Below are 12,995 nucleotides of genomic sequence, written 5' to 3'. Positions count from 1 at the left end.
CTGCAAGTTTCACATTTTTAGGTCAAGGTATATGTAAGAAAAAAAATCATAAACATATGTATGTGTGTGGATGTGGATATATGTATACAGTCAATCCTCATTATTCCTGGATTCTGTATTTGCAAATTTGCCTATCACTAAAATTTAGTCCTAATCCTAATGTCAATATTCTGCACTTTCATAGTCATTCACAGGCATTCTCAGAGCAGCAAAAAATGAGTCACCAGCAACCATGTTCGCAACTGAGATTGAACCTGGTGACATTCTGCCTTCTTGTTTCAATTCTCATAACTATAAACAAGTATCCTTTTGACGGTTTATTTAATGCCAAGGTTTTTGCATTTTTGTGTTTTTTGTTGGTGATTTCGTTGTTTAAAATGGCCCCTCAGCACAGTGCTGAGGTGCTGTCTAGTGTTCCTAAAAGCAAGAAGGCTGAGATATGCCTCATAGAGAAAACACTATAAGCTTTGTTCAGGCATGAGTTACAGTCCATGAGTTCAGTGTTAATGAATCAACAGTATATATTAAGTAAGGTATCTTTAAACAGAAACACAAATAAAACAAGGTTATATATTGATCAAGTAACAAAAATGTGACCACAGGATCACAGAAACTTAACCTTATATTTCGCCTAGGAGCTCAGTATTCACTAATTCAATGTTGGAAGCAAGCTTATAGAACACAGCTACTGTGAATAACAAGAGTTGACAGAATATGTGTATGTCTGTGTATAAAATAGCCTCCCATGTATATATCATTAGAAAATACTAACCACAGGCACTGTATCATAAAGAATTTTGGGATGTGATTCTGCAAGTTTCTTGATCTTTCTATTCCAGGAAGCTCCATCCAGAAACAGTCCATGAATGAAAACACCTAAATATAAAAGAAGCAGGTTAATACAAGACTTTACGTATGCATATTGATTGAGTTCTGAAGCTGAAATTCCTGCCGGTGAATGCTGTGCAGGTGATACTAGGTCAGCAAATGAAGGCCTGCTTTAAATGAAGGCAATGTTCTAAGTTTGTGTTAACATTCTTACTTCAAGAATAGCTATACTTTGCCTAGTCAATTAATTCAGTAAAATTAGATGTGGAAGATGAAAAGAGGAAAGGAATTTTAAATTAGTCTATGTGAAGTTCTCTGGGCAAATGCTATCAGGTTTATATTTTAACTGACCAATGAGTATAATGTTGTTAAGAGTCCACAAAATCTACAAGAAAATGTCTTAATGTAATTGTAGGGATCCAGTGGCTTCTAGGCAGCATGTGAACAAAATACCCTTCTGCTGATGTCTAATGTCCTGAGAGTTAAATTTCTCCTCCCCTTTTAGAATCTATCCAAGGCCACGCCTCAATCTGTATGCAAGAACACATGGATGAACTCCCTCCAGAATGCAATGTCATACACGAACAGGTGAAGAACACAAATTAAGGAATCCATGAAACCTGGATCACATGCCCTGGCTATCCACTTATGTAAAAGCCTCATGAATTGAATAGGGGTATCTGCACATGAAAATATTCATTGTAATTGTTGCACAGATATGAAGAGAAGCAATGAGGAACTTAGGAAGACTTAGGTTTTATCTCTTAATGTGCTGTGTGACCTTGAACAATTCATTTAACTTTAGACCCGTCTTTTATCCAGAGGACAACTGGAAAATATTTGTAAATCAATAATGCCTGCTTTGTCTACCTTGTAGAGTTAGAATCAAATCAGCTATACTGGTGAAAGCGCTCTGTAAAAGTAGGATATAAAAGTCTACTTGGGCAGTGCTGTCCAATAGGACTTTCTCCAGTGATGGAAATATTTTATATCTGTGCTTTCCGATATGGTAGCCATATTTAGCTATTAAACACCTAAAACGTGGCTGGTGGGACTGAGGGATTGAATTTTATTTAATTTTGGTTATAAATTTAAAAGGCTACATGGGGATAGCCCAGTGATGGATGTTAAGGGAAGACTTAACCTTTTCTTCTCTCCAGGTTTTAACTGACAGAAAGCATAGTTGGAATAAAATGTCAACTACTGCCAAAGCACTTGTCCAATAACTTCCCAAGTATTACTCTAGTAAAGCTGAATTACAAAATGCATCTTGAGCCCGGGGCCAGGTCGGGGGTGGACCTGCCTGCAGGAGCAAGAGAGGTCTGCAAGCACATCCTACATGCTAACGTCTCCAGCCAGATCTAAGCCCACTGGCCAGTCACAAGAACAGATGGAAACAGAGAAAGTAGAGGAGACCCTACAGACAGGTCCCAGAGAGCCATTTAATACCGTGGCCTTGCTGACTTGTAAGCACAGTCCAGTAAATCTCTGACTCTAAGCAATAGGATGATCTATTCCTTACGTGGGAAAGATTATGTCAGAGAGAGTAAAGAGAAGAGTTCATTTCAACACCTAAGAAAAGTGGCAATAGGGATAAAAGTTCCCTCCAACCTAACAACAATTTTATAAGAAATGTGATGGGGACAATCAAATACGTTTTTGTTTCTCATGGTCAATAAGGGCCTTATGGAAAACACAAAATACAAAATGACAGGAGATACGAACTGGGTCCTGTTTCACAGGTGCTCCTGCTCTGTGAGTCACACCTTTGCCTCTGTGAGCCATGGTCAGCACAGGGTGGTGGCCACAGCATCCCCAGGCCCTCTCGTTCACTCCTTCCTGTCCCCTTCCTGCTTTGTAGTGCTCTCCCTGTTGATGACTCTGAGTCACCCTCTAGTGCCCAGTAGTTCAGATAAGATGAATCTTAGGCAAACACATCTAGAATGTATGACACTAACAATAGGTAGATTTACAATGGCATTGTGGCCACTTTAAAAGTCACTTTAAGAGTGAGTAGCTGGGGCTTCCCTGGTGGTGCAGTGGTTGAGAGTCTGCCTGCTAATGCAGGGAACATGGGTTCGAGCTCCGGTCTGGGAGGATCCCACATGCCGCGGAGCAAATAGGCCCGTGAGCCACAACTACTGAGCCTGTGTGTCTGGAGCCTGTGCTCCGCAACGAGAGAGGCCGTGATAGTGAGAGGCCCGTGCATCGCGATGAAGAGTGGCCCCTGCTTGCCACAACTAGAGATAGCCCTCACACAGGAACGAAGACCCAACACAGCAAAAATAAATTAATTAATTAATAAACTCCTACCCCCAACATCTAAAAAAAAAATAAAAAATATAATAATAATGCTCAACTCAATACAGAATACGCTATAGAACCACCAACTTTAAAAAAAAAAAAAAGTAGCTTTTCTCATGACCCCAAAATACACAACATCCCACAAAAGACCTGGAATAACCAAAGCAATCTTGAGAAAGAAAAACAGAGCTGGAGGAATCAGGCTCCCTGGCTCAGACTATACTACAAAGCTACAGGCATCAAAACAGTGTGGTACTGAAACAAAAACAAATAGATCAATGGAACAGGATAGAAAGCCCAGAAATAAACTCATGCACCTATGGTCAATCTACGATAAAGGAGGCAAGATTATACAATGGAGAAAAGACAGCCTCTTCAATAAATGCTGCTGGGAAACCTGGACAGCTACATGTAAAAAATGAAATTAAAACACTTTAACACCACATGCAACAATAAACTCACAATGGATTAAAGATCTAAATGTAATACCAGATGCTATAAAACTCTTAGTGGAAAACATAGGCAGAACACCCTGACATAAATCACAGCAAGATCTTTTTCAATTTGTCTCCAAGAGTAATGGAAATAAAACCAAAAATAAACCAGTGGGACCTAATTAAATTCAAAAGTTTTGCACAGCAAAGGAAACCATAAAACGAAAAGACAACCCACAGAATGGAAGAAAATATTTGCAAACGATGTGACTGACAAAGGATTAGTCTCCAAAATTTACAAGGAGCTTATGCGGCTCAATATCATAAAAACGAACAACCCAATCAAAAAATGGGCAGAAGACCTGAATAGACATTTCTCCAAAGAAGGCAGACAGATAGCCAAGAGGCACATGAAAAAATATTCAACATCGCTAATTATTAGAGAAATGCAAATCAAAACTACAATGAGATATCACCTCACACCAGTCAGAATGACCATCATCAAAAAATCTACAAACAATAAATGCTGGAGAGGGTGTGGAGAAAAAGGAACCCTCCTGCACTGTTGGTGGGAATGTAAATTGATACAGCCACTATGGAGAACAGTATGGAGGTTACTTAAAAAACTAAAAATAGAGCTACCATATGGTCCAGCAATCACACTCCTAGGCATATATCCAGAGAAAAACATGGTTTGAAAGTATACATGCACCCCAGTGTTCGCTGCAGCACTGTTTACAAAAGCCAAGACATGGAAGCAACCTAAATGCCCATCAACAGATGAATGTGGTACATATAAACACTAGAATATTACTCAGCCACTAAAAAGAATGAAATAATACCATTTGCAGCAACATGTATGGAGCTGGAGATTATCATTTTAAGTGAAGTAAGTCAGACAAATATCGTATGATATCACTTATATGTGAAATCTATTAAAAATGATACAAATGAACTTATTTACAAAACAGAAACAGTCTCACAGACTTAAGAGAATGAACTTATGGTTACTGGGGGGGAAGGGTGGGGGAGGAGGGACAGACTGAGAGTTTGGGAATGACGTGTACACACTGCTATATTTAAAGTAGATAACCAACAAGGACCTACTATACAGCACAGGGAACTCTGCTCAATACTCTGTAATAACCTAAATGGGAAAAGAATTTGAGAAAGAATAGATACATGTATATGTATAACTGAATCACTTTGCTGTACACCCGAAGCTAACACACTGTTAATCAACTATACTCCAATATGAAATAAAAATTTTAAAAATAGAGTAGCTTTTCCCATGATGTTTAATTTAACATTAGGTAAATGAGTTTGACTTCTTTATGAGCCCCAGAACCAGGCACATCCTGAAGTTTGTATGAGGAGACAGACTGTGGACTGGTAGAGGTGAGAAAGAAACTGTGCTTCTAGCCCCAGTTGTTCTCAGGTCGGATATGTGTTCCTTCCCTTAGGGTCCTGTGAAAAATTGTTCCTTGGGAAAAATTCCATTGCTCCAAATCATTCCATGGAATCTCCTTTTCTTTCTGGTAATTTGCTAAGCACGAAGGAAAAAGCTAGAATGACAAAAAGGCTAAGCTGTGGATATCTGTATTTGGGGGAAAACGTTTGCGTGTGTGTGTATAAAATTAATAAAATTCATGATTTAGTGAATCTCTATCAGCTACTGTAAATCAAACCTGGGCTGATTCTTTGGTATTCAGTAAACTGGTTTATTTAACTGATGGCTACTCTTTACTATGGGATCTTGGAACACTAAATGGTCTTTACTGATCTTTAAATAAGTTGTGCTTTATACCTGCTCCACTGTTTTCAAGATAATTTTGGATTTTAATAAATTTGGATCTTTAATAAGAGCAGTTGTGGGTTAAATTAGTAAATCAGTGTAAACGGAAATACCAACTACCTTGTACATCTGAGTTTATATATAACAATTGGAAATTCAAGAGTTTAATCTTAGATATTAACTAGTTTATAAACTCCAGGTAATGCTTTTTTAACTTCTCTATCTTTTAACTGAGTTCAAAAACATAACTTTGATGGGCAGCCTATACTACTCAGACTTCAATTCAAATGCCATCTTCTGCCTTTTATCATAATGATATGAGGGAAATTGAGGGAAAAAAATTATTCCATCTGATTTAAATACTTAAGAATCAGCCACAGCTCTTCAAGAAAACTTTCCTTGGGCTTCCCTGGTGGCGCAGTGGTTGAGAGTCTGACTGCCGATGCCGGGGACACGGGTTCGTGCCCCGGTCCGGGAAGATCCCACATGCTGCGGAGTGGCTGGGCCCGTGAGCCATGGCCGCTGAGCCTGCGCGTCCGGAGCCTGTGCTCCGCAACGGGAGAGGCCACAACAGTGAGAGGCCCGCATACCACAAAAAAAAAAAAGGAAGGAAATGAAATAATTACAGAGTGTGATTAATGTTTTGAAGTTAATAAGCAAAGTTGTAAGAGAGGCTAACAAGGTGGAGTGAGGGCTTCAACAGATAGCCCTCACTTTTCAATTATTTGTAAAGCAAATAATTGCTTTACAATGTTGTATTAGTCTTCTGCTGCACAGCGAAGTGAATCAGCTATACACATACACATATCCCCTCCCTCTTGGACCTCCCTCCCCCCCCATCCCACCCATCTAGGCCATCACAGAGCCCTGAGCTGAGCTCCCTGTGCTATACAGCTGGTTCCCACTAGCTATCTATTTCACACATGGTAGTATATTTATGTCAAACCATAAGGAAGTGCTTTCTGATGAACTATAACATATGCTCAGACCTGAAGTTTGAGGAGTGCCCACCATGCTAAGTCTGCTTAGGAATAGTACTACAAAGATCCCAAAGAGAAAAGAGCTTGAGGTGATCTAGGAATTGTGAGAAGGTCCAGTGTGCCCTGTGTGGGGTGGCACAGGATGGGCTCCAGAGGTGGACAGTGGCTAGAATGTGCCTGGCCTCATAGTCATGGTAAGGGGTTTAGAGTTTATTCTAGCTACAAAGGGAAAATGTCATTATTAACTTACTTAGTCGTCTGAATTTCAATGGGGGCTTAGTGGTGACATGATCTGTTTACATTTTTTAAAAGCTTCTGTGGCTTCTGTAGAAATGAAGGATTATAAGAGCGTAACACTTGTAGGAAGATAAGAGGCTAGAGCAAAAGTCTGGATAAAGATGGAGGTGGCAGGGCTTCCCTGGTGGTGCAGTGGTTGAGAGTCCGCCTGCCAATGCAGGGGATGCGGGTTCGTGCCCCGGTCCGGGAAGATCCCACATGCCGCGGAGCGGCTGGGCCTGTGAGCCATGCCCGCTGAGCCTGCACATCCGGAGCCTGTGTGCCGCAACGGGAAGAGGCCACAGCGGTGAGAGGCCCGCATACCACCAAAAAAAAAAAAATGGAGGTGGCAAGAGCACTGTAGATGAGCAACTGCATGTGATGTGAGTATGTGAGGGAGCAGAAGAACGAAGAATCCATGGGTTTCTGGCTGGACAGTGGTGCCATTTGTCGCAATTCATTATAAGTTTTACATATCCAGGAGAAAGCAGAAGTGGAGATGTCAGGCGGGCAGTTGGATACAGAGGTCTGGATTTTAGAGGAAAGATTTACACTGGACATTCAAATCTGGAAGATATAATCCAGGAGGTAATATTTAAAGACACAAAAAGTATGAGGTCACTTGGGGAGAAGATGCAATTAGAAAAGAGAAATGCAATTGGGGTCCTTGGGAAATCCAACATTTAGAGGAGGAATAGCTAGCAAAAAGCATGAATGTATCCAGTAAGAAAGGGAAAATCAGGAGAGGGTGATGACTTAGAAACAAAATGAGAAGAATGTCTCTAGAAAGAAGAAGTTGTCAACTGGTAAAGACTGCTAAGAGGTTAAGATGAAGACAGAAGAGAATTCATGGGATTTGTCAACATGGAAGTCATTAGTAATTCTGAAGAGCATCAGTTGACTGGAGACGATGAAAGGTAGACAGGAAAGAGGGAGTGAGAAGCTGGAGATGGCACGAGAATTGTGCTGCAAAGGGGAGCAGAGATTATGGGACAGTAGCTGAGGGGATACGGATATTTAGACAACTGGCATTTGTTGATTTGTTGTAAGATGAGAGATTCTGGTTGCATGCTGGTAGGAATTATCCAGTAGTGAGGGAGATAACTGCTGATTCTAGAAACAGAGGGTACAACTGAAGGATAAAAACCCTTGGCAGGAGGAAAAAAATGAGATCTGGACTATCCAGTGGATCTGAACTACCAGAGGGTGCAGCAGTCAACAGGTTTTTGGATTTGGTTGTGCTAAAAGCCCTATTCTGATGGCTGCTTATTTTTTCAATGAAGGATGAGGTGAGATGTGGGGGCAAAGGGCAGGACAAAGAAGGCATACGTAGTTGCTTTGAAAGTGGGAAAGCAACTCTTCCAGGGAACAGTAGTAGGACTGCTTCATAGTGTTATGACCCTCCTTGAGATTTCTGACAGTCAAGGTAAAGTAAAACCACCCCACACAGTAATAGGATTATCACACACTGTTGTGATGACACATCTACTTGTTAGTATCTTCCACCAGAGTACAGATTAGTTGAGGGTCAAGATCCTGTCTACAGTATTCACTGTTGATACTCCCCAGTGTCTAACAGAGCGAGCCAGTGAATTCACCATTCAGTGATGAATAAGGAAGCAGGATTATCTTTGACACATTAGTAAAAGCAGGGCACATTAATGGTCATTTAGAAATTGTCATTTAAAGACAACACCATTTTGGTATAATTAGGAATCGATAGTATTTTTAAAATAATACTTTTGAAAGGTAGTGGCCCCTTCCATTAAATTTGAAATAAAACATTAGGGTGGCCACTGAGTATTAAAAAGACAAATGATTAAGAAAATAAATTTCCTCACAATGTTTCAATCACAGAACATATGCTCATATTAGCTATTAACTGTTAAATTTTGGAAGGACGTATATAACAGGAAAGAACGCATATTTTAGGAGTCTGCAAAGGTGTGCTCTTCGAGGGACCAAGAGATCCTTCTTTTTAATGTTGTGCTCCCTTAATTCCCCAAGGTCACCATAAGACTGTGGTTGATTATCCCATGTATTGTTAATTTGATGATTCCTTTCTACCTAACATTTTTTTAGAAATAACTTCAAAATTACACAATTTTGTAAAACGAAAACAATGCAAGGGACATCTACTCCTTCCTCAGATTAATTTCATCCCCATTTATTTTCTTACTCTTGCTCTCTCTTGCTCACTCTGTCTCTTCACAAATTTGTTTTTCCTTAACCATCTGAGGGTAAGTTACATACATGATGATTAAATTTTTAACAGCTGGGCAAAGTGAGCAAGAATGTTACATTTTTGTTCAGTGTTGAAATATAAGCCAACGCATTCCATCGCTGCACTTACCATCTTCCGGAGCATGCTTGTATTCTTTGTCTTCCATCACTTCATAGTCAAACCCAAGAAGATCAATAGGGATGGTGTATTTCCTGGCATAGTTCTGCTGGGCACCAGTCAGGAAGGCTTGTGTGAAGAAGAAGCCAGAAAGCCAGAACACTGGAGGAGGGCCAACCTCGTACCATTGCTGTGGTGTCAAAGCACAAGTGTCCTGACAACAGGGTCTTTCAACTTTGAATGCAACATGGCTTAGTACAATTTGCCACAAACACTCCACCTATTATCTTCTAGGTAAACTAATAAATAAGCTAACACTTTGAGGAATAAAAAGTCATACTATCAAAGTTTGAAAAATAGGCAGCATATTCAGCATTCGTTCTGACTTCAATTTCGTATCCATTGCACCAGCTCATGCAATGATATGAATCATAATGTGTGTGAATGCAGATACAAATGTATGTTTTATACATGCCCAGTGATTCCTTCAGAAAAGCTCCATACAATAGTGAGTTTCTAATATACATTATTGCACGCTACATCATGTTGTTTAATTGAATAAAAGAAGATCTCCCTACAAGGTCTGGTCAGACGATAATGTTTCTTTCACTTTTTTTCCTCTCTGGTTATTAGTACCCGGTAGAATATTCCTTTTGAAGTCTTCCCTTCTACTTCACCAAAATACAGTGAATCTAACATATGAAGACATAATATTGTACAAGGAACTTCCAGAAGATACAGGGTAGTGAGAGCTTAAGATCTTTATAAATATCAAGATATCTGGATATTCCGTTCATATCATATATTATAACAAGTAGTTGAGTTACTGACTCTAATAGTAAATTATAGAAGTCAGTCTGAAGAAGTGAAGTTGAAGAACTTTCCCCTATAAGAATCCAAGGTAGAGTCTTCACTTTTCAAAAACAATCTTAATCCTTCAGTACCAAGTCTAGTACCAAAGAAGCCCTATATTATGGAAGGGGTGTTTTGTCATTTTATCCCCGGAGAAATCTCCTCACAGGCAATTTTTGATGTATTATGTATAGTACCTAGGAAATTAATCAATACTTCTAAGAAATACAGTTGTTAATAATAACATAGTTAAGCACCAATATTGCCAGATAATTAGGAGGCAGGCTTCTGCCCACTCTACATTTCCAAGACAATTAGCCTTTGAGGTTATTACTGACTTGGGCTGAAATAGCAATCTAGTGATTTCATGACCTGGAGGGGTGCTGGACAAGGAAGAAATAATTCTCCTTACTAGTAGCTTGTCTGGCTTTCTAAGATGCTGTGCTGTAGGAATCTCTTTTAAAACTAAATATTTAATGGAAATATCAACATAGCCAGTCCTTTTCCCTCTTCAAATATCCTTGGCTTGAATGTCTAACTTCACTGAACACAAACACCTGCTCCTAAAGAAGCTTTCAGAGGTTCTACTTCCAATGTTAGTATTTTGACAATTCCATGTAACAGTTACACAAAGTATATGCAACATTGGGTAGTGGTCATTTGTGCCTGGGATGCACAGAAAAACTAGAGAGTCATACTTACTACGTTAGGCAACCTGATGAAGACAATGAAATCAGAAGAAACTTAATATATGAGCATTTGGATGAACTCACCTGCAAAAACTTTAGTCTTGCAAGGAAGTCATTCACATAGCTCCCAAGTGGTTTGAGGCTTGGGTATGATTTACCCATCCACATTCCTGGAATTTTGACATTCAGAATGCTGCTAACCACTTCCTCAAGATCTGTAGACATCACTACAAGCCCCTGAAACGCATTTAACCACTGTTTAACACAACTGTATTCTAGGTTATGAATAATTTTATAATTGTATTTGTTTACAATTATGATTAGTTGAGTCATATAGCAAAAAAAGAAAAAAGATACTTTCTTTTGCTCACAAGTTGTGGAGTCTTTGAATTATTCCTTAGAAAAATATTAACAATTGTAATCTAATCAAACTTTAATGGAAAATTTCTTTTCTTGAAATATAATTGACATACAACATTAGTTTTAGATGTATGACATAATGATTCAATATTTGTATATACTGTGAAGTGATCATCCCAGTAAGTCTAGTTAACATCCATCACCATACATAGTTACAGCATTTTGTGTGTGTGATGAGAACTTTTAAGATCTACTCTCTTAGCAACTTTCAAATGTGCAATACACTATTATTAACTATAGTCACCAAGCTGTACATTACATCTCCATGACTTATTTATTTTGTAACTGAAACCTTTTGACCCCCTTTACCCATGTTTTCCACCCTGGAAGATCTCAACATTTGGCTTCTCACTAGCTATTAAATCGCAGCCTAACTTTGACTTAGTTTACTTGTCCATTAAATGGACAACTAATATATCTCTGTCCTGCTTTCTTAAAAGGATAGTGATAAATATAAAATGAGGAAAATTATACAAAGTGCCTTGAAAGGTTAAGAAATCCTGGATTGCAACTATGAAGTCTAATTGATCTTATCCCATTTTGAAATGTAAAATAGATCATTTCATTTCATTGCTTAAAACCCTCTGAAGGCTTCCCTTTACCTTTACACTTTAGAATAAAATTGAAGATCCTAAGAGATGGTAACACTTTGAGGCCCTTGAAAATTTTATTTGATCCTGCAATTGGGCCAGTTGCCATCATCATTTCTGTTTTCTTCATAGTTGACAATATAATTCCAACTAACATATGGAAAAGATTTTAGAGAAAATTTAATGGATTAAACATCCACATTTCATTTGCCTCCTTCCCCAAACCCTGAAACAACAGTAAAGGAATTTATTTGTTAGAAGCACAAGCCTAGGGACTTCCCTGGCAGTCCAGTGGTTAAGATTCTGCACTTCCACTGCAGGGGGCACGGGTTCGATCCCTGGTCAGGGAACTAAGATCCTGCATGCCACACGGCGTGGCTAAAAAAAAAAAAAAAAAGCCTACAAGTGCAGGAAAAATAGGAAAAGGCAAGGCAATATTGGGAGCTAGAAAGCATGTGGACTGTTGGTAGTTGACTTAGTAGTCAGGAGAAACTGGCAGACGGGAAAGTTAAGAATCGACTAGATATACACTAGGATACTCAAAGTATCAATATTTGGAACTGATGGCCCTAGCTGAAAGGGAGGAGAGGAGGGTGGGGCTAAATGAAGATTGTTGAAATCTGGCTTAAAAAATAGATTCCTGGGTCTTCTCCCACAAAACTGTACCTTATTCACCTTGAATGAAACCTGGAAAGGAAAATGAAGACATCCCTACAGTGGAGGGGATGCCAGGCTCAGGTGGGGTCAGAATTCCCATACTGAAATCAGGAATTAAGTGAATTCATGTGTATTGGTTGCTGAGCTCCCTGAGGCCTGTTTCCCCTTTTATCTCCCAGAATGTGGAAAGCCAGGCCTTCATCTTCCAGCAAGGATACAGGGGGGACCAGGTTAAGGAGAAACACAAGACACTGAATACTTCTTAGCCAAACAGCCCAGCCAGATTATACCACAGCCAGCCGGGCAGACTCCTCTCTCCATAATAACTCATATCCAACCACTCTTCTCCACCTCCACTGCTACAAGAAACCAACTCAGCTGGACTACTGCAATCACATAATTGGGTTCTGCCTGTGCTCTTGTTTCCCTACAATCCTTTCTGCAGCGGTCAGAGCAAACTTTAAAAATATAAAATAGATCATTTCATTTCATCACTTAAATCCCTCTGAAGGCCTCCCTTTACCTTTACACTTTAGGATAATATTGAAGATCCTAACCTTGGCCGAGAAGGCCATCATGAAGCCTGTGCCTTCCTCTCTCTGTCCTACCATTTCCCTTGTGCTCTCTACTCTAGACAAGCCAGCCTTCCCTACCATGCTCCTGGACCACACCAAGCTGGTTTTCTCAGGGCCTTCGTGCTGGCTGGACCCTCTGCCCAAACGTTCCATGGCTTGTCCCTCCCATCAGGCCTCTCTCTTCAGAGCGGCCTGACTCCAAATGACTGAGTTTCCCACCCATCATTCTCTACATCCTTGTCCCATTTTATTTT

The 12,995-nt window shown here is 39.7% G+C and overlaps 1 protein-coding gene across 1 annotated transcript in view; it reads right to left on the bottom strand.

Annotated features, from left to right (window-relative positions):
- Window positions 1-12,995, bottom strand: part of DNAH7 (dynein axonemal heavy chain 7) — a 248,143-nt gene that overhangs the window by 4,465 nt on the left and 230,683 nt on the right. The window contains exons 62-64 of the mRNA XM_089915967.1: window positions 10,584-10,736; window positions 8,971-9,148; window positions 773-876 (exon numbers count right to left, since the gene is read on the bottom strand). Of these exons, the coding sequence (XP_089772093.1) occupies window positions 773-876; window positions 8,971-9,148; window positions 10,584-10,736 (435 nt within the window). The remainder of the gene's footprint in view (window positions 1-772; window positions 877-8,970; window positions 9,149-10,583; window positions 10,737-12,995) is intronic.

Source organism: Delphinapterus leucas, chromosome 8 (genome assembly GCF_059928025.1).
Source record: "Delphinapterus leucas isolate spDelLeu-1000000601 "Yukka" chromosome 8, BTC_Dleu_Yukka2, whole genome shotgun sequence".
Taxonomy (NCBI): domain Eukaryota; kingdom Metazoa; phylum Chordata; class Mammalia; order Artiodactyla; family Monodontidae; genus Delphinapterus; species Delphinapterus leucas.
This window is presented reverse-complemented; position numbering and strand designations above follow the sequence as displayed.